Source organism: Urocampus carinirostris, chromosome 12 (genome assembly GCF_059441175.1).
Source record: "Urocampus carinirostris isolate Australia breed hairy pipefish chromosome 12, RoL_Ucar_1.0, whole genome shotgun sequence".
NCBI lineage: Eukaryota > Metazoa > Chordata > Actinopteri > Syngnathiformes > Syngnathidae > Urocampus > Urocampus carinirostris.
Genome location: NC_142360.1, coordinates 10,596,514 through 10,620,011, shown reverse-complemented (window position 1 = coordinate 10,620,011; position 23,498 = coordinate 10,596,514). Strand labels below are relative to the sequence as shown.

Sequence of the window (23,498 nt, the reverse complement as noted above, 5' to 3'; positions counted from 1 at the left end):
CATACCCAAAGACCCACGTCGTTTGGTTCCATTTATGTTGTGCTTTGCTTCCCTCTAGCGATCTGTTGAGTACCATACAAAAAAAACCGTCGACATGCCAACCAAAGAAAAGCAAAACAAGAGAGTACAAAAACGTTTTATTAAAAACGTGTACACACCAGACTTCATACTAGACAATGGGATATGCTCGTATATTTATATTGCACTTTTTAAAAATGACACTTCATTGTATCAAGCGTGTTCCACGGTGTATGTATATGTAAAAATAGCCCATTTTCAAAGGTTTAATTTGCCACTTAAACTTCTAAGAACCTATATTAAAGTAATTGATTAATTACAAAGTAAATAATTTACCCAAACAAACAGTTTCGCGCTCTTTCTTAATGACTTTTAAGATTAATACTAGATAAGAAGCATTATTGCTTTACCAAGAAAATAAATTGAATGTGGGGTAGGGCAAAAGATCACACCCTGAGGCACTCTGTTGTATTTCCAATAAATTCAAGTACATATTAGGCACTGGTTCCAGATGAATTCCAATTCTTCAAGATGAGTTCAGCCGCATCCAGAGTTTCATCTCTCTGTCATAGCAAACACACACACAAACATGCAGTGATCATTAAAAAAAATAGCTGTGCAGTTTACCTTTTATAATTAGCCTAAAAGTTACCTTAATGAAACAAAGACGAATATATTTCTCAAAGGCCTTGGTGGATTCCTCTCCAACAAACGCTGTGACAGGAATGGCTGCCAGTTTCTAGAGCATTATATACATACAAAAAAAACATGGACAGGGTTAGGATTCAGAAGTAGACCCAAAAAGATTCCAAAAAGCATCTACAGAAGACATGCTGGAAAGGAAATAAGAAGTTGGTCAGGGATGAATTTAGCTTTCCACTATGTCTTACACGCACAAGTCCAACTGATATAGGCTCACATGGTAAAAAAATGTAGAAACATTTATGGAAAAGTATAAAATAAAACTAAATAAAAGAAGCCTGGGGAAAGCATACTGAACAAGTGTAAGGAAAATTATGGTCTAAATGTGTCTTTTATACTATATACTATCCAATATATACATTTATATGTTTATAATTTTATATATTGGCATAATACAGTCAAAAACAGTTACGTTTTCAAGTTGTTTTCAGGAGCAAGCGCCTTCATTATCAAGAGAATACATTTCCCAAGTCAAAAGAATGTGTCTCAAATTAAAAAATACATTTTGGAACTCACTGGAAGACTCACATCTGTTATCAAACAGGTGCACAGAATTCCTTTTGCTGACCCGTCTACAACCTAAAGGCCACTGGCAGTTTTCTCAAGACTCCTATCTATTTTCTAATGATGAATTGCTGTGATGTATCACATGAATCATTCAAAGGAATTGGTCTTCGAGCATATTGTATTGGTTTGTTAGCTTGCCTCCTAGTGGAAGAGTGCACTAAATTCTTTCCATGTTTATCGTTAGGTTAGAGCAATGTTTTTCAACCAGTGTGCCGCGAGACCTTGTCTAGTGTATCTATCTATCTATCTATCTACCCTGGTTATATCCCTCGAGATAGTTGACCAACAGCAAGACAAACGCATACAAAAACAAAGAAAATTTAAAAAAAGGGAAAAAATAGCAAGGATGTGAGAGGATGTGGAAGTAAGGCGACTGAGTGGATCGGAAGGATGATGACTAAAAGGAAGGTTGATGTGTTAGCCTTGAGTGGAAAAAAAAAAAAAAGGAAAGGGTGAATTACAGATTCGAGGTATATATGGTAGAAAACGTTGACCCGTTTTTTATCCTGACCACGTCTGCTCTTCCGTCCCTTCTTACGACCGGTTTTGATCCCGACCACGTCTGCTCTCCTGTCCCGGCTTTCGACCTGTTTCTGACCCCGACCACGTTTTTGCTTTCCGGTCCCGGCTATCGAACTGTTTTTCCGTCCCGACACCGCCATCGCTCGCTACGGAAGATCCACTTCCGTGTTCGGATCACAATCCGAGTACGAGAGCGACTTGCTTCCCGTGCCTAGCGAACACCGGATTGTGGTTGCAGCCCTTCCTCTTTCTTTTAATAAAACGTGTGAGAAAAGTAATGCAATTGGGTCCTGTTTCTGTTCTGGTCTTGACAAAATCTAAAAGTGTTTTTGCCTTTTTCGAACTTGTTGACTCCTTTTTAATAAATAAGTTTGTATCTCAAAAAGAGTCTCTTATTTCATCTTGACATAATTTTGAACCTGTTAAAAAGTACAGAAAACCATGAAAAGAATGAAAATGTACAGAACAGTATAAAAACATGCTGACGTGTATGGAAAAACGTGTAAAAAGTACTGAAAAGCACTAAAAAATGACAATTGTACTGAAAATAATGAAAACCTTCTAAAAGTATTCAAATGTATTGAAAAGCACGGATGAATATAAAAAGGAAAAACACGGGAAAAAAATACTGAAAAGTACTAAAATATGAAATGAAAAAAATGGGGAAAATGTACTGAAAAGGCAAATACTTCTAAAAGTGTTTAAAAGTATTCAAGACTATTGAGACATACATGTGAACTTAAAATTATGAAAGTACTAGAAAGCCTTGGAATTGAGCATGGACAATTTTGAGACAACATTTGGAAATATATAAAACTACTGGTGATTTTGTTATGACATAATTTCTTCGGGAGCTCTCAGCATGGTCTCACATACTGGATTCAATCAGTGTGCAGACCGTTGCAAAGAATTCAAACACATGTAAAGGGTTAATGGGTCACCTTTTCTTTAATCATCCACTTGACAAACTTGTAGTCGTAGGCCTCGTCGCTGGCCATGTGTGACAGGTCCTGATCTAATGGTCGGGGAGAAGAATGTGTCAAAATGTAAAGTATGTATTCGTCAATGTCTCCAATTTGAAAAGATAATAACATTCTTGGAACAATTCCTTCCAGCTTAATATGAAATCACAGAAAGCTACATTAGCAGTTATAATTCAGCCTAACGTGACTGCAACCCCTTGATCATATTTGCTTCTTTGCGAGCCCTCGGAATGTTAAGGGGTTAATAAGTTTGACTGAGCTATCTGACTGTTTTGTTGATGTTCCCACTGTAGCGCCTTATAGTCCAGTGCGCCTTATGTATGGAAGATATATGACAAAAAAAAGGTTTTTGGGGGGTGCGCCTTATAACACGGTGCGCCTTATAATCGTGAAAATACCGTAATCATCATTTATTTTCCTTAACCAATTAATGGAATGTTGCAAAATGATCACTTTTCTCACCGCATTATTCAACTAGTGTGCTGTGAGACCTTGTCCAATGTGCTGCGTTAAATTCCTCCATTTTACCTTTGTGAAAAAGCATGCCATTGCTCAGTATCTTTGTTCTTGTCCAATGATCAGCCGAGTAACTATAACATTCGGCCATTACAGTAGGTACTGCTACAGCGGATGATCTTTTTATTTTTTGATATATATACGGATTTTCTACTCATGACATAGTGCAGGGTAATGTATTTAATACATTATTTTGTTTGATGAAGCCTTTTGAAAATGCAGTGAAAAAAAAAATCATAAGTAAATGTCTTGCAATTAATTTTGCCGATTTTTTTCATCACCTTCTTTTTTATTAATACTGTAGGGCAGGGGTCGGGAACCTTTTTGACTCAAAGAGCCATAAAAGCAAAAAATATTAATTTTATTTTGGGAAAGAGCCACACCATATATTATGAGACAAATTTACTAAATTGCTAAACCCGCGCCCCAGACAAAAGCTTAGTCTTCAGCACATTTATTTTAATGATTTGATAAAAATTATGAAAAGAGAATAATGCCAGAGCCCCTGTCCCAAAATCAACAAACATACCACTTTAAACTTGTCTCTTTCTTGCAATGACTCAAGATCGGTTAAACTCCTTTTGACCCTTTTTTATCATACATATTGGTTTCAAAACCAGATGCAAGCATTTATTTTGTAAAAACGTCACAACATTCTGAGAATAGGGAGCCTTATGTGCTTACCTTTGGCGAGAGATGGGAAGGAGTGCTTGTACTTTTTGCATAGCTCCACCCATCCCTCCCACTCACCCAATCAAATGACTAAGTTCTCTTCCGGTGTTTTGGCGTATTTACAGTTCTGTGGATTCATCATAAGGTATCTGAACACTGAACACAGATTACATAGTGAACTTTTATATAAAGGATTCTTTAGCGTTGTACAGCTAAAACGAGTTTTTTTTTCCCCATATTTTTGTGTGACACCTTGACTGTAAATTGTAGTGAAAAACGTGCCATATATATACTGCGAAGTAATCAGTTATCAGTAAGTTTCGGTTTGTCTTTGCGTGTAACTTAATAGGATAGACAAATTCAAGTTTTGGACAAGATGGAGAAATTTTGCATGCAATCAAATCTGTCTCTGAGCCACAGATACTCGTAGAAAGAGCCATATATGGCTCGCGAGCCATAGGTTCCCGACCCCTGCTGTAGGGCATAGTAACAAGACATTCCTTCCACTGGCAGATATACATTTTGCCAATTTTAAGTACTATTTTTTTTTACAGAAATGCAAGATAAAAATGTATCGTCACAGATTGAAAATATCTTAAAATGTTAGCCCTATATTTCTAGACAACAAAGCCAGAGCGACAATACTGTGGAGAATAGAACCAGATTGCAATACAGATGTGACATTTTGTGCTGTTGTCATTGGTGGTTGCCACGGTACTGGACCAAATTACATTCGCTTGTCATCGTTCCTTGATAATTAAAGGGAAATTCAGCAACATGACGTTGACGCAGATGATACGGCAGAACAACTGTAGTGATTTTGATATAGTTACCTTCCACTTGTTTAATTCGGATGTATAAAATGAGGACCTGATTTGTGGGTAAAAAAATTGAAATATCACTAGTATGTTGTAAATATCTATTAAAATACTGTTAAACCTCCTGTTTTGCACCAGTTATATATTCTATGAAAAATGTTGGCCAAACATTGGCCAATATCTCCTCTAAAAGGGTATTTTAAATGTTTCCAAACATCCCGCAGCATTTTGTCTTTGTGGAAAAGAGCAGCTCGCCGCTTTCCTCAATGCCGCCACGAAAAAAAATTATAATAATAAGCGGCACCATATTTAAAGCTGTAGTATTAAAAAAATGGTAAAAAAAGTAGCGGCCTGTATGCCAGAATTTACGGTAGCTCGTAGCTAGCATTAACACCGTAGCTCACTTAGCGCAGTCACGTCAGCCAGCATGAAGTAGCCTCCCTCAGGGATGATGGGCGACAGTCCGGCTTTTCGCAGAATGGCAGCCAGGCGGTCCCGCTTGCCCTCCAGCTCCTCAGCCAATGAGGTGAAGTAACACTCAGGCTTGCCCATCAGCTTAAAGTTCAGCAGCAAACTTTGCGCCACGGCCTCCTGCCCAGATTTGTCGTCATTACAATCGGAGTCTCTCTCAGATGACTTTTGATTTTTCTCAAACGTACCTGTAATGGCGTCGGGCAGGTGTACAGCGTGTTCTGCATCACGGTCTGAAGGTGGCGAATCAGGTGCTCAGGTCCGATAGACCATCCGAGCTAAAGTGCAAATGTGACATCCATTACATGATGTGTTTCATTCTGGTAAAACAGATGGAAAATTAGCTGAACTGTTTTCATAGCAGTGAACCTAGACTGGAGCAATTACCGTAGCTTGGATGTCTTTACAAACAAATACAAAAAAAGGGAGGAGAATCCCGATTATAAGTTTATTCGGATTTTAATATTGGACACCCTGGAAAGAAGATTTCAAAGGATTTCATTGGCGCTATTGGCTAATCAAGTTGTGGTTCTTTGAAATTCACACCCATTAGGGCGGATTTGATTTTGTAACCTAGGATATGCAATAAAAAGACAGGGCTCAGGGGAGGGCCTCCAAGGGTTTGGAATTCCTTATCGGGAGGGCTTCTCTCTTTCTTTATCTCTGTTTTTTTCGCACCAAAGCCTGCATGGGGCTAAACAATGAGCCGTAGTCGCCCTCCGTTACCAGGACTTCATTAAACGGGCCAATGGATCGTCCAGAAACATTGCCATAAACTTGAGAGAGCGCCTTCACCATGGTAGAGTGTCCCTACAGCAACGTAACAAATGACCTGGTTTGAAACCCTTCTCTATTTTATTTTGAGTGTCTACTCAAATTCAAACACATCCCCCCCAAATAATGCCAATATCAATAAGCATTTAGCCAAGCAAGGGGGCTTTAACTTCAACACCTTTATGCCAATAGCCACCGTTCAACTTTGTTTTTTTACCAGAAAAAAAGATAATGAAGCAAGAAAATGTCATGAGCTATATCCATCCATAGCACTGACGTAGTAATTTTGATTTCATCCCTATTCAAATCAGCGCCTTACTTTCCATCCCGTAACACTGAAAGTCTTCCCCGCACTGCCGATGGTGATGGTCCGTTCCCACATTCTGGGCAAAGTTGCTGCAAAAAATTGGCAATTGAAGGCAGTTAGTTAGCTTTTGCACACCAAAATGACTATTCATTTTCAAGTAAATTTATGCGAACCTTTTTTGTTTTTTTAATCAATCCATATTTATGTTTGTAAATGTAATATTGAGTAAATGTTTGCATTTTATAGACATTTACTTGAATAAACTAATGATAAAATAAAAATAAAATAAAAAATATGTCTGTCCTTTTCTGAAACAAAATCATTAAAAGAAAAAAAAATGAAGTTAAAAACACTAAAAAAGACTTTGGCCAAAAATAGAACCATAATGTACCGGCACTCCTATATTCTGGGTTGTTTTGTATAAAACAAACTCATCTTTTGAGTTTTTCTATACAAAAGGGCCCAGTTTTGAGGGTTTTTTAATAACATGACCCACGTTTTGGGGTGATTTTGCATAGGGGGCAGGAAAAAAAAATCACAAAGGTGTACAGTCAATGTTGTCACAGTAGAAGGTGTGCCAAATGACCTGTTTACAGCACATAGTTTTCCCATGTGGTCCCCCATCGAAGTATTAGCCAGCCTGGACTCTGCTTTGGGAGTTCTCAGAAAAGTTTTGACGTAAACAAAGGCTTGAGCTTGTAAAAAGGTTTGTTCTCTAGTTTCCGGTTATAATAGAGTAATCATCCATCCATCCATTATCTGCACCGCTTATCATCAGTAGGGTAGCGGAGGTGCTGGAGCCCATTCCAGCTATCATCGGGCAGTGGGCAGGTGACACCCTGAACTGGTTGCCAGTGCAGTCGCAGGGCTCACAGAGATAGACAACTCACTCGCTCATTCACACCTAGGGACAATTTGGACCGGCCGATTAACCTGACATGCATGTTTTTGGAATGTGGTAGGAAATCGCGGTGCCCGTGGTAAACCCACACAAGCATGGGGAGAACATGCAAACTCCACACAGAAGGTTCGATCTCATGACCTCAGAACTGTGCCACTGACACGCTAACCTCTCAAACGCCATGCCTCGGCTCATACATGAGTTTAACAAATAAGAGTGGCCTGGAGAGAGAGAGCGCTAACCACTGCTCCACCGTGCTGCTCAAGAGTAATGATAATAGCTATTACAATATTTTGATTGTACAATTTAATTTTATCTCATGATTTATAAATAATAGGGTAGAAATTATGTAAAATTAAAAATATATTGCTCAGATGCTCAGTGTTCATTTTACCTCTGGAAAGTGATGGGATCCGGGGACTCGCATGCTCAAAAATCTATAGGTCCCAACAGAGATCTATGGGTCCCCAAAATTTAGTGTTATTGAGGTTGTAATTGTAAATCGGCGACAAATATATAAATAAATATATAGTTTTATATATTCATTCAGTTTTAATCATCACACTTAATTGGTAATACAAAGCAGTTATCACTTCAGATTTTTCAGTTCACAAAAATATTTTACATTATACAAAATAATATTGCTGAAATATTAGTCTATATATTCATGCAGTTTTAATCACTTCAGATTTTTCAGTTCATATATTCTTCCTGGTTTGCTGTCCCGCCACAGTTTTAATGCCTTCTCAAAGTCCAATTGCAGCAACGGAATTTCCATAGCTAATTTGTACTTTTCATTGTCGTTGTGCCGATCCAATGTGCTTTTCTGAAAGTTTGTATTGCTAAATGATTTATGCAATCAAGTTTTTTTGCCACGCTGGGTGCACGCATCACAGAACATATAGCCTTCATTATCATCCTCCTCATAGCGTAATCAGGAATATAATTGAGTCCATTTTGGCAGAAAAGTCATTTTCTTGCTAGGAGTATTCTTTTGTTTGTCTTTCGTCGAATCGTTCGCTTCAAAACACGTGTTTTCCTTGCATTCACGGTTTTCTGAAGAATTTCTCTGCTGTTTTTTCGTGCCGGAATTGTTGCCGTTGTTACCACTTTCTGTATTGTTTCGACTTATTACCGACACTAAAGAAATTACCAATATTTTGTTGATTTGCACCTAATACCAACTGTTTTTACAGAGGCATACTTCTCTTTCACTCGACAACCACCAAAACAAAGACGTCATCTCGAAGCAACGAGATCTCGTTTGCCGAGATCGGCAAAAGACAAAAACAACAATAGCGGATCTGCCTGACGAAAAGTTTGGAATGCGGTAAATCTTTGTGAAAAAAAAAAAAGGAAACGGGTAATAATGACATTTGGTGTCAAAAAAGTTGCGTCCTGGGGTTGCACGTTGATTTGACACAATGGGTCCCCAGCAAAAATGATAAGTCTAGGACGCAGGGACGCGGGCAAATTAGAACAGTGATTGCTAAATAGATTGAGTGAATATTCCGGTAAAGTTTGAAATAATTATACAAATCCTATCATTGGGTCAGGTGAAAGAATGGCACACGCCCACAGCAGAATCCTGCCTCCCATACCAATTTTATGATGCTGCTGCCCACGGTAGACCATCCATTCGTAGACCTCGTCGCTGAAGCACAGCGTGTCGTGTTTGACGCACAAGTCTGCAATCACCTGCAGCTCCTCTCGGCTGAAAACCTGCACAAGAGCCACCCAGTCAAGTGGGCGGATGCAGTTTTCATTTTGTGAAGTCATCTTATGTCCGACATACCTTTCCGATGGGGTTGTGGGGGGTGTTGATAATGATGGCTTTGGTCTTGGAGTTAAATTTACTTGCCAACTCGTCTGGGTCAAGGAACCAGTCAGCGCTAGAAGTGGTTTCCTGGCCTGATTTCTAACACAAGGAGGAGATGAAAAATGAACAGCTCATCCATGATTTAAAAAAAAAGTCTGATTGCTACTCACAGGTCGTAGTGGTATCAACACAGGTTTGGCGCCTGCCATGCGGACCATGGGAAGGTAACAGTCGAAGAATGGTTCAATGATAATGACCTCATCACCCTCTTGCACCAGAGCCTGCATGGTGCTAAACAATGAGCCGTAGCCGCCCACCGTTACTAGGACTTCCTTCAACGGGTCAATGGATCGTCCAGAAACTTTGCCATAAACTTGAGAGAGCGCCTTCACCAAGGTTGGGTGTCCCTACAGCAACATAAAAAATATCCTGCTGTCTAAATCTGTCTGTGTATGAGTGCATTGTGACCCAAAACAAATTGCGGAGCAGGGCAAGGTTTCTTCATTTTCCTCATGCTAAGTATTTTTGAGTTTTTCCTTGCCCTTCTGTGGGTTTTAGATCAGGGGATGGTGTAATAATAGTCTGTAGTTTGCAATACTCTGTGGTCTCTGCAGCCCTTTGAGATTTTTTGTGATTAAGGGCTATACAAATAAACATGACTTGACTTGACTTGTCAAAGGTGTAGGCTGACTAATGCTGACATTGGTGGTGCGTTTAAAATGACAAGAGTTCTGCAGTCATGCTGTTTAACTAGGCCAGGGGTCGGCAACACAACATTTTAGAAGAGCCACAACAGGCACAAAAACAAAAATGTCTAGAGACGCAAATCATCAAAACCTTACATAAATCTATTTTTAGATTAAAAAGGGACTCCATATATGAAAGTTAGTCATTTATTATCTAATATTTTTCCTAAATATTTTTAAAGCATTGAAAAAGGTTAAGAAATGTTGATGCAGCACACCACCGACCTTCAGAGGGTGCCGATAGGCAGACGAACTGAATAACCCCACCCCTCTTCCTCATTACCAGCACCTGACTCTAATCAGGAACTCAGAATTACAGGACTGTGCAAACAGCAAAAGCAGTTGAATTTTATTTGCTCTTATCTCCTGCATGAACATACCCGTCGTCGATCTCTTCTGTACTTCCTGAACTTTGCTAGCATAGTGGGTTATTTGTACTCATTTTCTTCCCCCTTCCATCTGCAGAGCGCCTTTTGTTATATCCATTTGCCCCCCAAATACTCGAGAGAGTCAGCTTGTTTGTCTGCGCTTGGGTCCAAAACATAACCAAATGCTTGTGTCATGTTTGTGTTCTTCCAGGCCACCACCACATTAAATGTATGTATAATTTTCTCTCCCATTTCCAAACATTTATGAAAAAGCTCCAGGGAGGCACAAGGACGTCGCAAAAGAGCCACATTCAGCTGCAGAGCTGCAGGTTGCTTACCCCTGGGCTAAACGTGCATTAAGGTAGTGATAACAGAAAATAAATAGGCTGAGGCAGGTGTCACTTACAAAGCCTCGGGTGTACTGATTCATTTTGTCCACAGACAATGCTTGCACCAGAGCATCTTTGACATACTGTGGCAGGGAAATATCTGGGAAGCCTTGACCCAGGTTGACCACAGAAGGATCGGCCGCAAGCGAAGTAAAAGCCACCCTAGATTTAACCACCACAAACACATGTCAGCGTGAAGTACCAATAATCATGGGTGTGAAAAAAAATGAAACTCGTTTACCAGACGTTCTTGTCCAGTCCTTGAATCCTCTTGGTGTTGCCGTGTCTGGACGCCATTGCCGCATGCTGCAGCACACAGTTAAGTTAATCATCTGCCGAAATCCTGTATGAGATTACTGGCAATGTTTGCCATGTACCTGCGAGGTGCAAAAACCTCTTCGGAACATAAATCTGGAGAAAAAACGGAGCTGACTGGCAAGGCACATTCTGCAATTTAGTTCGAGTTAATAGGAGAGGACAAAAATAAAGCACAACTGAGCAGAGGCTTGACAGGATTAGATTATTCCCTCAGTATAGTAAATTGTGTTTCTAAAATCGAACACAGCAATCATTATCACTCATCATTTCATACTAAATTAAAGCGTTTACAAACAAACTAATCAGGGCTTAATTGTTTTGCAGTAACACAAAGGTCCACCGGGTGACGCCAACTGCGAAATAAATCCCCTCAGACGACAAAGAAGAAAACAAGGAAATGTATCCTTTACTAAGTCACACTAAATCTACGAAATACTTATTAAGACAAAACTTTTTTTTACATTAATTACTAGTACAGTTAGGACTCATTCAAGCACCAAATATGAGCGGTTTCAACACTATAAAATTATAACATCCACCAGTGACTTAAATGGTCAATCTAACATATAGTTAACTTAAATCTAAACGGCTGCTAATCTGTCATTTTTGCACTACTGGCAGTTTTTTATAGCTTGCCACTCATTGCACATTGCTCTCTGCACTATGGTAATTACAGCGTTATTGTTACAGTGTTAATGTTACTGTGTACCTGACTTGTTAACCTGGCTGCCCATTTTGCACATCTGGTTAGCTACTCTTCTTGCACTATCGGCACTATGGTAAAATACTATACGTAGCCAATTACAATACAACTTTATTTATATCTGTACATTCAAGGAAACTGTGGGGGTCAGATGCATCGACATTTCGTTCTGTATACACGTGTACTAGAATGACAATAAAGTAGATCTGAATCTGAATCTGACTTCCAGCTTAACATTTAAAACATCAATCCATCTAAGCAAAAAGAAAATGATAAAATCCTCAGTTTAACACTGTATAATAGCAATTCCCCGGTAGCAGGGAAGAATAAAAAATAACACAAAAAATGTGAACTACACAACAAAACGTGCCGAGGCAACAAACCTGCAGCGACACTTACGAGCCGGAAAACGATGCGTTCAAATGCAACTAGGGAAACACTAACGTCAATGTTATCCTACAGAGAGATCGGTAAAATAATGTTCTATTTCTCATGTAAACAACCAATTATGTTTAATAAAATCTTATCATACAGTTTTATCATGGATTTATAAAGGAATACAGCGGGTAATTTTGTATTCAGATAAGAAATGACTGTTGATATTCACTTTTCTGATTTTATGTTGGCACACTTGAGAGTACAGTACTGTCTCAGGACCACGTGACCACGACACGTCAGGTTGATCGTGTTTTTAGTTTGATCCAAAAGAAACAAAATCAAGACCTTGTAAAATAAATACTCCCGGTAGCCCTGGTAATCCATACCTGTCAATATATAATTTCCCGTCATCCCGGGCAGAGGACTGGAGGATGCTGCTTGGGAGGGTGGGATGGAATCCCACTTGAGAAGACAGAGCTATGCCCTAGCACAATAGTATTGCCCTTTACACATTAGTTAACTGCTGTTAAAAGTGTCAATAAAAATGTTCAAACCTCATATTGTTGGGATATGATATAATGAAATTGTGTGTTTAATTGCTGTTAAAAATGTCGGAAAAAATGTTTAAACGTCATATTGTCAGATATAACGAAATTGTGAATATGCTTAATTGCTGTTAAAATTGTCGAGAAAAATTGTTCAAACCTCACATTGTTTATTTGCTGTTAATAGTGTCAGTAAAATTGTTCAAACCAAAAATTCCCTGTATTTTACACGTTTTATTATTTCAAATTGTGTACAATGTATAAAAAATGGACGGGTAAAATAAAATATAATTTGTGTTGCACCGATCATCATGCTCATTTGACTCTATCCGGGTCGTCTAGGTCACTGGTGGTAACAGACGATACATTCTTTGTATATTGCCAATATTGTCGTGGTTATTCTTGATTCATTTTGTAAATTAAAAAAAAAACTTGTCTACAAAAAATATCTTTATTTTTATTCCATATAGTGGGTCTTGCTGTGATGTGAATTTCCTTCATTAATAAGTGGAGCAATTGGTTGGGTTTGACAAGCATGTAATTACATTAGGTTTAACGGTACCTTTTTGTCTCATTATCCAGTCAGCTAGTTCAGTTAGTAATCAAAGCCTGCCTAAAGGCATCGTGATGGTACATGACATATTTTGATTCTGTGAGAATGCTTTGGGAACTGTAACTTTCTTCTCAAGTGCAAACATCACATTTCCTGCTCTGAGTTCATAAATCAATTCGGATGATGGAGGACACTTGTCTTGGTGGAACTCGGTTGTGTTCGGCTCACTTCGTTCCGTTCCGTCCACGCCCCGATCCATTTACCCCGCCTTGTTCAAGGCTAGCATCCTCGCCCGCCCGACGTGATCTGCTTCACACTGCGCAAGAGTGCAAGGATCGAACCGAACCCCCCACACCTTGAGGTCGGAAAGTAGTCTGGCGGAAAATCCCGGACAGGAGGCAGCACATTAAGAACCGTTGCATGAGGACTATGACGGGAAAACCCCCCCAGGGTGTCGTTTGAAAGAAGAAGAAATCGGAGAGTAAGATCAACTATCAAGGTAACTTTTTTCCTTCTTTTTTAATCACTGCAACATCATGTTCTGTGTCTGTATTAGTTTTCACCCTGCACTGCGGTTATTTTTTATACCTCACCCAAGGACACACGCACACATGCGCGAGCTGATTGTCCTTAGAAGTGTGGGTGTGTTCCAAATATGTTCTGTTTTGGGATTTATTTGGAAACGGGGAACACATTTCCTGTCAGGAAAAGGATGAGGTGGAGGATGTGTGGCTTGCCGGTTGACTCATCGGACGGGGAGTGGACTTATTTTTTCTTTCTTGGAGACAAAGTGGACCTTCTTGGTCACATAACTCTTGTGGCTGTCATAACAAGCTCACATAAGGAGAATAGTGGCTAACGGATTGCATTAATCGTGTATTCGTTTGTTAGAACTACGATGATAGCTTAGTCACATGCAGCCACACTCAGTGTTGGGCCGTTACTGAAAAAAGTAATGAGTTACAGTTACTTAATTTAAAATGTAATTGCGCTACTCCCCAGATAACTGACACCCAGACATATTAAGTTTCTCTGAAAGTAACTATGTAGTTACAAATTACCGTATATACTCACGTTGAAGCCGACCCCCAAAGAACACTTCAAAATAGCCACGAATTAAAAGAAATACAATAAAATGTTCACACCCACCCGTGGAAGCATTCATATTTCTTGGCTTGTGTAATCTTAAGAGCAGCCTGCAAATGAACATTTAGCTGAGACACTCCATATCCATTTCGTGTCTCGGCTGCAAACCACTGGAGGATTTTATCCTCCATTTCTGGCTAAATATTTTTTTATTTTTTTCTCTAGGTATGGTGTATTGCATCATATTTTTACAAATAAAAACACCAAAATTCAGTACTCTTTTACCGTAAATTTGGTCACGTTTACCACATTGATTTTGTTATTTCTGTACAAGCCACACCCTCTCCCCACGCGCTGCCAACCATTTGCTACTGGTGACACACAATCAAATACCGTTGTGGGCACATAAACTGACCCCCTTATTTCAGTATTTTACTGAATATAGTTGTAAATACGGTTTGGACGTGAGTATACACGGTAGGGAGAATATCAGAGTAGGGAGAAATTATGTGTTCCTGTACTCTGTGCTTGAGACGGCGCCACTATAACTGTATCCAGTTGTACTGTGTAGGTACATATATATAGGGCCACCCCATTTCGATGTGATCAGAGTTGTGTTGCTGGCGGGTAGAGAAGAACAGAAGATATTGTAATTTATTTTTTGCTTTTAAAAAGTATTACAATAACACACCACATTGTAACAACAGCTGAGTTACAAATTTTAATTAATTATCATTACAGTATTTGCAATTGAGAAAAGTAATTGTGTTCCAGGAATGTGTTCCTTTGTAATGTGTTACTCCCAACACTGTTCACTACCTGGCATTTCAACTAGCATGGGTGACCTCTCTTACTTTTGTGTGGGTCATTTCACCATGAATACGGCTAACAAATTTCCCTTTTCTGTTTTTAACTATTTAGTGGACTTTTATTTTTTTAATCATAGCATAATTGTAAGTGGAGTATCTCATGAAAATCAATAAAAAAACATCCTGTGCTATGCATTCCATCAGTAACATGACCTCCTGCAAGACTTTTTAGAAAGTGAGCGACTTTTCTAACTGTTATTCCTTTGTCACAACAGGCGCCATGATTCCCGTGATGGAATTCCGTCAGTTCTCGGAGCAGCAGCCCGCCTTCCGAGTCCTAAAGCCGTGGTGGGACGTGTTCACTGACTACCTCTCAGTCATCATGCTCATGATCGGTGTGTTCGGATGCACACTACAGGTTGGTCTTTCCCCTGACCGAGACTAATTTCCCGCCGACTCTTCATTTCGGGGGGAGAAAAATAAAAACTGGGCAGCAAAGGAAGCATTCATCAGTGAAAAATTCCCCACCCAGTTCTGAGGCTGCAAACTGCAGATGCTTGACCTTTTTTCTGTGTGCCTTTTTGTTAGTTTTAGCAGAAACTTGGCAATGATCAACATAACAGTACGCTACTTTTTACGCACACAGAAATACAGGGAGTGCAGAATTATTAGGCAAATGAGTATTTTGACCACATCATCCTCTTTATTCATGTTGTCTTACTCCAAGCTGTATAGGCTCGAAAGCCTACTACCAATTAAGCATATCAGGTGATGTGCATCTCTGTAATGAGAAGGGGTGTGGTCTAATGACATCAACACCCTATATCAGGTGTGCATAATTATTAGGCAACTTCCTTTCCTTTGGCAAAATGGGTCAGAAGAGGGACTTGACAGGTTCTGAAAAGTCAAAAATAGTGAGATATCTTGCAGAGGGATGCAGCACTCTTAAAATTGCCAAGCTTCTGAAGCGTGATCATCGAACAATCAAGCGTTACATTCAAAATAGTCAACAGGGTCGCAAGAAGCGTGTAGAAAAACCAAGGCGCAAAATAACTGCCCGTGAACTGAGAAAAGTCAAGCGTACAGCTGCCAAGATGCCACTTGCCACCAGTTTTGCCATAGTTCAGAGCTGCAACATCACTGGAGTGCCCAAAAGCACAAGGTGTGCAATACTCAGAGACATGGCCAAGGTAAGAAAGGCTGAAAAACGACCACCACTGAACAAGACACACAAGCTGAAACGTCAAGACTGGGCCAAGAAAAATCTCAAGACGGATTTTTCTAAGGTTTTATGGACTGATGAAATGAGAGTGAGTCTTGATGGGCCAGATGGATGGGCCCGTGGCTGGATCGGTAAAGGGCAGAGAGCTCCAGTCCGCCTCAGACGCCAGCAAGGTGGAGGTGGGGTTCTGGTATGGGCTGGTATCATCAAAGATGAGCTTGTGGGGCCTTTTCGGGTTGAGGATGGACTCAAGCTCAACTCCCAGTCCTACTGCCAGTTTCTGGAAGACACCTTCTTCAAGCAGTGGTACAGGAAGAAGTCCGCATCCTTCAAGAAAAACATGATTTTCATGCAGGACAACGCTCCAACACACGCATCCAAGTACTCCACAGCGTGGCTGGCAAGAAAGGGTCTAAAAGAAGAAAAACTAATGACATGGCCTCCTTGTTCACCTGATCTGAACCCCATAGAGAACCTGTGGTCCCTCATCAAATGTGAGATTTACAAGGAGGGAAAACAGTACACCTCTCTGAACAGTGTCTGGGAGGCTGTGGTTGCTGCTGCACGCAATGTTGATCGTGAACAGATCAAAGCACTGACAGAATCCATGGATGGCATGCTTTTGAGTGTCCTTGCAAAGAAAGGTGGCTATATTGGTCACTGATTTGTTTTTATTTTGTTTTTGAATGTCAGAAATGTATATTTGTGAATGTTGAGCTGTTATATTGGTTTCCCTGATGAAAATAAATAATTGAAATGGGTATTCATTTGTTTTTTGTTAAGTTGCCTAATAATTATGCACAGTAATAGTCACCTGCACACACAGATATCCTCCTAAAATAGCTAAAACTAAAAAAGCCCCACTCCAACTTCCAAAATATTCAGCTTTGATATTAATGAGACTTTTGGGTTCATTAAGAACATGGTTGTTGTTCAATAATAAAATTAATCCTCAAAAATACAACTTGCCTAATAATTCTGCACTCCCTGTATGTTGTGTGAAAGGGACGCCAGACTTTTGCATTGGCGCTGCTTTTTATGCAATGAAAGGCAGTCTGCAAGAAGCCAGCAAATCTGGAGTTTGGCTTTTATTTACGAAATTCTGTTGCTGATTTTCCCATAGAAAATTCAGCCACCATCAGTTGACCTTTAAGGCGCTACGTTCTAAAAACAGAGGGGTCAAAAATAACCCAATTTAGATGAGACAGGACCAATCCACTAATTAATTGCTGTAAATTCAACCTCTTGGGTTGTTTTGCCCAAAAACCATGTTTCCTACCAAAATATTAAGCAGTTTAATTTAAAACAACTTCCAAAATTTACATTAAGCTTACCAAAATAGCTTAAAAATGTAATTATGTTTGAAATAACTATAACATATTTGTGTTCAAAACAACACAAAAACATCAGGTCGTCTCGCTTTAACAAAGCACCTACAAAAATGTGAACATTTTGATTAAGTAAACCTAGAAAATGTGTATTCCTCTGAAAAAACCTTATACATTGTTTCATTTAGAACAAGGCAGAATGCTATTTTCTGACCCAAATGTTTTAAGTATACCATAAATACGCAGCTCTGGATTGGTACCTTTCAAAAACACTATGGACACCTGCGGTGAGTTTTTAGGAGTGTGATCTTGATGGACACTGCAAAGGGTCCTATTGATCCAAACGCCAACTCTAGATGGACGTAGCCCATTTTTAACCAACCAGTGACACATAAAACCGGAGTGAAATCTGGCCTCAACGTGTAGTGTGAAAGAAAGCAGTGATACTGCGTCAAAAAACATAAAATCCCTTTATCATCTTTAATCTTACTTTTGACAATGACCCAGACCAAATCGAGCCATGAAACAGGTGTTTGAAACTACTTTCAAAGATTAAAGAAAATGAGTTTTGACCTGAGAAAATCAGTTTTGAAAGCAACTTGACAGCCTCTTTTGATATTGTCTGGGAAGTTAAGAAATCCAGGCCTCACCCTGTCTTGCAAAACTGTAAAAGAAATAATTCGACAAGAAATCTAAAAGGCCGTTTTTAAAGTCATGATAGGATCTTCAACAACCCCCAAAAACAATTTGTATTCCAACCCAGCGCTACTGTCAGCTGCATTTAGCTGAATGCTACCCGGATATGTTTATAAAATTCAAGTTAAGTTTACAAAGCAAGTGTGCAAAGAATGGGATTCCTTTCAAATTAGTCGTCACCAGAACCAGAATACGTTACAAAGACAAATAATCCATGAAGAAGAATAAATGCAGAGAGTGACCGTGGGATATCAGTTACCTAGTTAATGGGATTAATCCAAATACCTTCAAATGAACAACAATTCTTGTTAAAAAGCAGTAACTTGACTGTCTTATTCAAGTGAATAAAAACCTGAATGGAACCATAGCAGGGTCTCTGCAGCCGTTTGCGTGATCTTACAAAACTGAAATATAGCCAATATTTTTCAAACTGCTTGTAAACGACAAAGTCTTGCACCTGTCTTATTAGGTTATGCAAGACAAGATCATCTGCCTCCCACACAGAACGTCATCATCGCCTGACAACACAAGCGAAGTGGCTTTGAAACCTTTACAACTCAATTTAAACATTTCGTCTGGGCCCAGAGAAATGAGCGGCCTAAAGACAGACCTAGACCTGCAGCAGTACAGCTTCATCAATCAGATGTGCTATGAGAAGGCCTTGCACTGGTATGCCAAGTACTTCCCTTACTTGGTTTTGATCCACACATTGGTCTTCATGGTATGCAGCAACTTCTGGTTCAAGTTCCCAGGTTCCAGTTCCAAGATCGAGCACTTTATATCCATGTTAGGGAAGTGTTTTGACTCCCCTTGGACCACCAGGGCCCTGTCTGAGGTTTCTGGAGAAAATCCAGAGGAGACAGACCACAAAAAGAGCGGCGCTGTGGCATCCTTGGTAGTGGTCGGTTTGGAAAAGTCTCAGTCACTACGATCCATCCCAGAAAAGATCGTGGTGGACAAACCATCAGCAAGTGTTCTGGATAAAAAAGAGGGCGAACAGGCCAAGGCGCTTTTTGAGAAGGTGAAGAAGTTTCGGTTGCATGTGGAGGAGGGCGACATCCTCTACATCATGTATGTGCGACAGACGGTTTTTAAGGTCTTAAAGTTCCTTGTGATCGTCATCTACAACAGTTCCTTGGTGGATCAAGTGCGCAATAGGGTACCCTGCGATGTGGAGATACAGGACATGACCGGGTACAAGGAATTTGAGTGTAACCACACTATGGCACATTTATTCTCCAAGCTCTCCTACTGCTACTTGTGCCTGGTGGCGGTTTATGGACTAACCAGCCTGTACACATCCTACTGGCTGTTCTACCGCTCTCTGAAGGAGTACTCCTTCGAGTATGTACGTCAAGAAACGGGCATCTGCGACATCCCTGATGTGAAGAACGACTTTGCCTTCATGCTACACATGATCGACCAGTATGACCCGCTGTACTCTAAGAGGTTTGCTGTCTTCCTTTCTGAGGTCAGCGAGAACAAGCTTAAGCAGCTCAACCTCAACCACGAGTGGACGACAGAGAAACTGCGGCAGAGGCTGCAAGTCAACGCCAACAACAGGCTGGAGCTGCAGCTCTTCATGCTGCCGGGCCTGCCCGACACAGTTTTTGAGCTAAGTGAGCTGCAGTCTCTCAAGCTGGAGATTATCAACAATGTGAGCATACCTGCCTCTGTGTCAAAACTGGAGAACCTTCAGGAGCTCTCATTTTACCAGTGTTCAATCAAGCTACACACGACAGCTATGTCCTTCCTCAAAGAGAACCTCAAGGTCCTTCGTGTCAAGTTTGACGATGCCAGGGAGTTCCCCAGTTGGTTGTATGGGCTCAGGAACCTGGAGGAGCTGCATCTCACAGGGTCGTTGTGTCCAGACGCTTCTAAAAACATCATTCTAGAATCTCTGAGAGAGTTGAAGTGCCTGAAGACACTCTCACTGAAGAGCAATCTGACCAAGATCCCGCAGTCCATCGTAGACGTGTCTAGCCACTTACAGCGGCTCTATCTGCACAATGACGGCACCAAGCTGGTGATGCTGGGCAACCTAAAAAAGATGACCAACCTGTCAGAGCTGGAGATGGTTCGCTGCGACCTGGAGAGGATCCCGCACGCCATCTTCAGCCTTACTTGTCTCCAAGAGTTGGACCTGAAGGAGAACAACCTGCGTTCCATCGAGGAAATTGTCAGCTTCCAGCACCTGCGCAAGCTCACTTGCCTAAAGCTCTGGTACAACAGCATTATGTACATTCCCGAACATATTAAGAAACTGGGCAGCCTAGAGCGCCTCTATTTCAGCCACAACAAAATCGAAATTTTGCCATCACACCTGTTTCTGTGCAACAAGCTCCGTTATCTAGACCTTTGCCACAACGACATCCGCTTCATCCCGCCGGAGATTGGCGTCCTACAGAGCCTGCAGTACTTCTCAGTGTCCTGCAACAAAATCGAGAATCTGCCGGATGAGCTTTTCTTCTGCAAGAAGCTCAAGACCCTGAAATTGGGCAAGAACTCGCTGTCGGTCCTCTCACAAAAGATTGCCTACCTTGCCCAGCTGACCCATCTGGAGCTCAAAGGGAACCATTTTGAGGTTCTTCCACAGGAGTTGGGCTGCTGCCGGGCACTCAAGCGTAGCGGCCTGGTGTTAGAGGATGCCTTATTTGAAACGCTACCGTCGGATGTTAGGGACCAAATGAAAGCGGAGTAAAGATGCAGATATCGTCACTGCAGTGCCTGATGTTTGCTTCCTCATGTGTTTGATAGAATTTCACAAGGCTACAGAGAAATTGCACTATTTTTATAATGCCCGTTTTCCAGTTTAAGTAAATTGCATTATGTCATTGTGAAATACGTGTTTCTTCAAAAAGGAACCAAAGTCCATCCAAATTTGAACCATACAAATTGGCAAAGATGCTTCAAAAAGGTTTTCTCCTTACAAGTGGGCATAGACTCTGGGCTATGTAAGTCAGGTCCACATCATCTGAGCTTATCTTGTTTATTGCAGCGAATTAACGCTAAAATGGACTTACTGGCCTCCTTCAAATCTAAGTTCCAATCATAGTGTGTTCAAAATAAAAGCTGCCTTGACGTTACAAAACAAAAAATCATAATATTGTTTTCCGTTGTGTAAAAAAAAAAAAACACACGCAAGCCCAGGTTAAGGACTAAGAAGTGATAAAATTTTGTTCTCATTAAAAATTCACACTATTTCCTTTTTTATAAATTTTTATTTATATAATGACATCTATTTCTATACTGTCGTTTTTTTTATATTGTGCAAGTATACTAAAGTAAGTGACCCAAACGCTTTTATAGGTGGTATTATGGTCCAAAAGATTTATTTTTTACACATTTACTGACAACAAAGTCACATATCCTATTTTATATTGAGCCACACCCTAATCAAAGCTCTACATATCCCTAAATAACATTTTACAAATTAAAATAAATATTTTCCAACTTTTGTCTCTACTGTTTTTGTCTCATATCTCTTCTTAACGTGTATTTTACCCACTATATCCTCACTACACAACATGAACAGCCCCATAAGAACATTTGAAGAGCCTGCACACAGTTTCTGAAAATAGCTCAACAATGACAGGTCATTGGGATTTTCCAGGGAAGTTCATTTCTCACTGACAATGTGTTTTTGTGGTTGACAGCCTATTTTGACTTCACTTCTTATTGTTACAACCTAGTAATGACTTAGTAACAACATAGAAATAACATGAAAAGATATTTAATAATTTCGTATCAAACTGGTATTCCTTAGTGACAATTAGGAACAAAAAGTAGCTCTCAGCTTCAAAAACGTTAGAGACTGTATAACAACTAGAATAAATTAATACATTGAGACCTCAGGTAGGGCAGCACGGTGGGGCAGTGGTTAGCGCGTGTGCGGCACAGTTCACAGTCTTGGGAACCTCCTGTGTGGGTTCAAATCCAGCTACCGACTTCCTGTGCGGAGTTTGTATGTTCTCCCCGTGCTTGCATGGGTTTCCTCCGGGCACTCCGGTTTCCTCCCACATTCCAAACACATGCATTTCAGGTGGATTGGCTGGTCCAAATTGTCCCTAGGTGTGAATGAGCGTGCGGGTTGTCTGTCCCTGTGTGCCCTGCGATTGGCTGGCATCTAGTTCAGGGTGTCCCCTGCCCACTGCCCGATGATTGCTGGGATGGGCTCCAGCACCCCTGCGACCCTACTGAGGATAAGCGGTGCAGCTAATGAGATGAGGCGGCGGCAGTAGCTCAGAAGGTAGAGCGATCACTTTAGGATTAAGGGATCTCAGTTCGAATCCCGGCTTGTCCGTGTTACATGCCGAAGTGTCCTTGGGTAAGACACTGAACCCCCAATAAGCAGGTTGGCGCCTTACATGGCTGCACAGATCACGCCGCTATTGGGAAATGTGAAGCACAATGTAAAGCGCTTTGGGAGGTCATTGACTTGAAAAGCGCTATATAAATGCAGATCATTTCATTTCATTTCATGAGATGAAATGAGACCTCAAGTAAATAAAACAAGAACTAATAAACATGACTTGACTACTATGTTGTCCCGGGAGGGAAAAATTGAACAGGGTTAGGCGCGTAAAAGCTTCAACTTCAGCCCACTCCATTTGTTTATGTATTATAATATTATTGTATTGTGCAGCTGTTTTTTTTGTTTTTTGTCCAAATAGTCTAGTTTCCTTTTGTTAATGAATGATTAATGTGATTTTTAAGGGCGCGGCACCTGAGTGCTTAGCGCGTCCGTGGCACAGTTCTGAGGTCATGGGTTCAAATCCGGCGACCAGCCTTCCTGTGCGGAGTTTGCATGTTCTCCCCGTGCTTGCGTGGGTTTCCTTTGGGCACTCCGGTTTCATCCCACATTCAAAAAACATACGTGTCAGGTTAATTGGCCGCTCCTAGGTTTGAATGAGCAAGTGGATTGTATGTCTCTATGTGCCCTGCGACTGGCTGGCAACAAGTTGAGGGTGTCCCCTGCCCACTGCCCCAAGTTAGCTGGGATGGGCTCCAGCACCCCCGCGACCCCATTGAGGAGAAGTGTTGCAGATAATGGATGGATTGGTGTTATTTTTGTGCAGTACCTAAATAAAAAGGCACACACAAAAAACAATATATGATAAATTTCAATATTACATCAGATCTGCAACCTCAGTGGAAATGTTTAAATCTAAGCTTAAAACACACTTATATTCTATAGCATATGAATAACCTATACTTTTTGGTGACAATATATCTGTATTATTTGTAATTGCAACATCCATTGCAGCCTGGTCATCCTGAAAGGGGG

General features: G+C 40.5%; 2 protein-coding genes across 3 annotated transcripts; one reads left to right on the top strand and one right to left on the bottom strand.

Moving 5' to 3' along the window:
- Positions 1-122: 122 nt before the first annotated feature.
- LOC148354923 (kynurenine--oxoglutarate transaminase 3-like) lies at positions 123-12,027 on the bottom strand. 2 transcript variants are annotated; one of them, XM_088349102.1, is made up of 13 exons: positions 11,978-12,027; positions 10,951-11,020; positions 10,815-10,879; positions 10,591-10,735; positions 9,241-9,477; positions 9,047-9,169; positions 8,853-8,973; positions 6,363-6,439; positions 5,458-5,547; positions 5,203-5,389; positions 2,751-2,824; positions 671-757; positions 123-581 (listed from the first exon to the last, which is right to left on the bottom strand). In XM_088349102.1, the coding sequence occupies exons 2-13, from the start codon at positions 11,017-11,019 to the stop codon at positions 513-515; spliced, it is 1,344 nt and encodes a 447-aa protein (XP_088205228.1). In that variant the 5' UTR covers position 11,020; positions 11,978-12,027; the 3' UTR covers positions 123-512. The 2 variants fall into 2 exon arrangements, with proteins under 2 accessions (XP_088205228.1, XP_088205227.1); XM_088349101.1 differs by lacking the exon at positions 11,978-12,027 and having other exon boundaries at positions 10,951-11,433.
- Positions 11,234-21,664, top strand: lrrc8c (leucine rich repeat containing 8 VRAC subunit C). Its single transcript, XM_088349100.1, has 4 exons — positions 11,234-11,290; positions 13,207-13,569; positions 15,241-15,383; positions 18,681-21,664. The coding sequence occupies exons 3-4, from the start codon at positions 15,246-15,248 to the stop codon at positions 20,910-20,912; spliced, it is 2,370 nt and encodes a 789-aa protein (XP_088205226.1). The 5' UTR covers positions 11,234-11,290; positions 13,207-13,569; positions 15,241-15,245; the 3' UTR covers positions 20,913-21,664.
- The last annotated feature ends 1,834 nt before the right edge of the window (positions 21,665-23,498 follow it).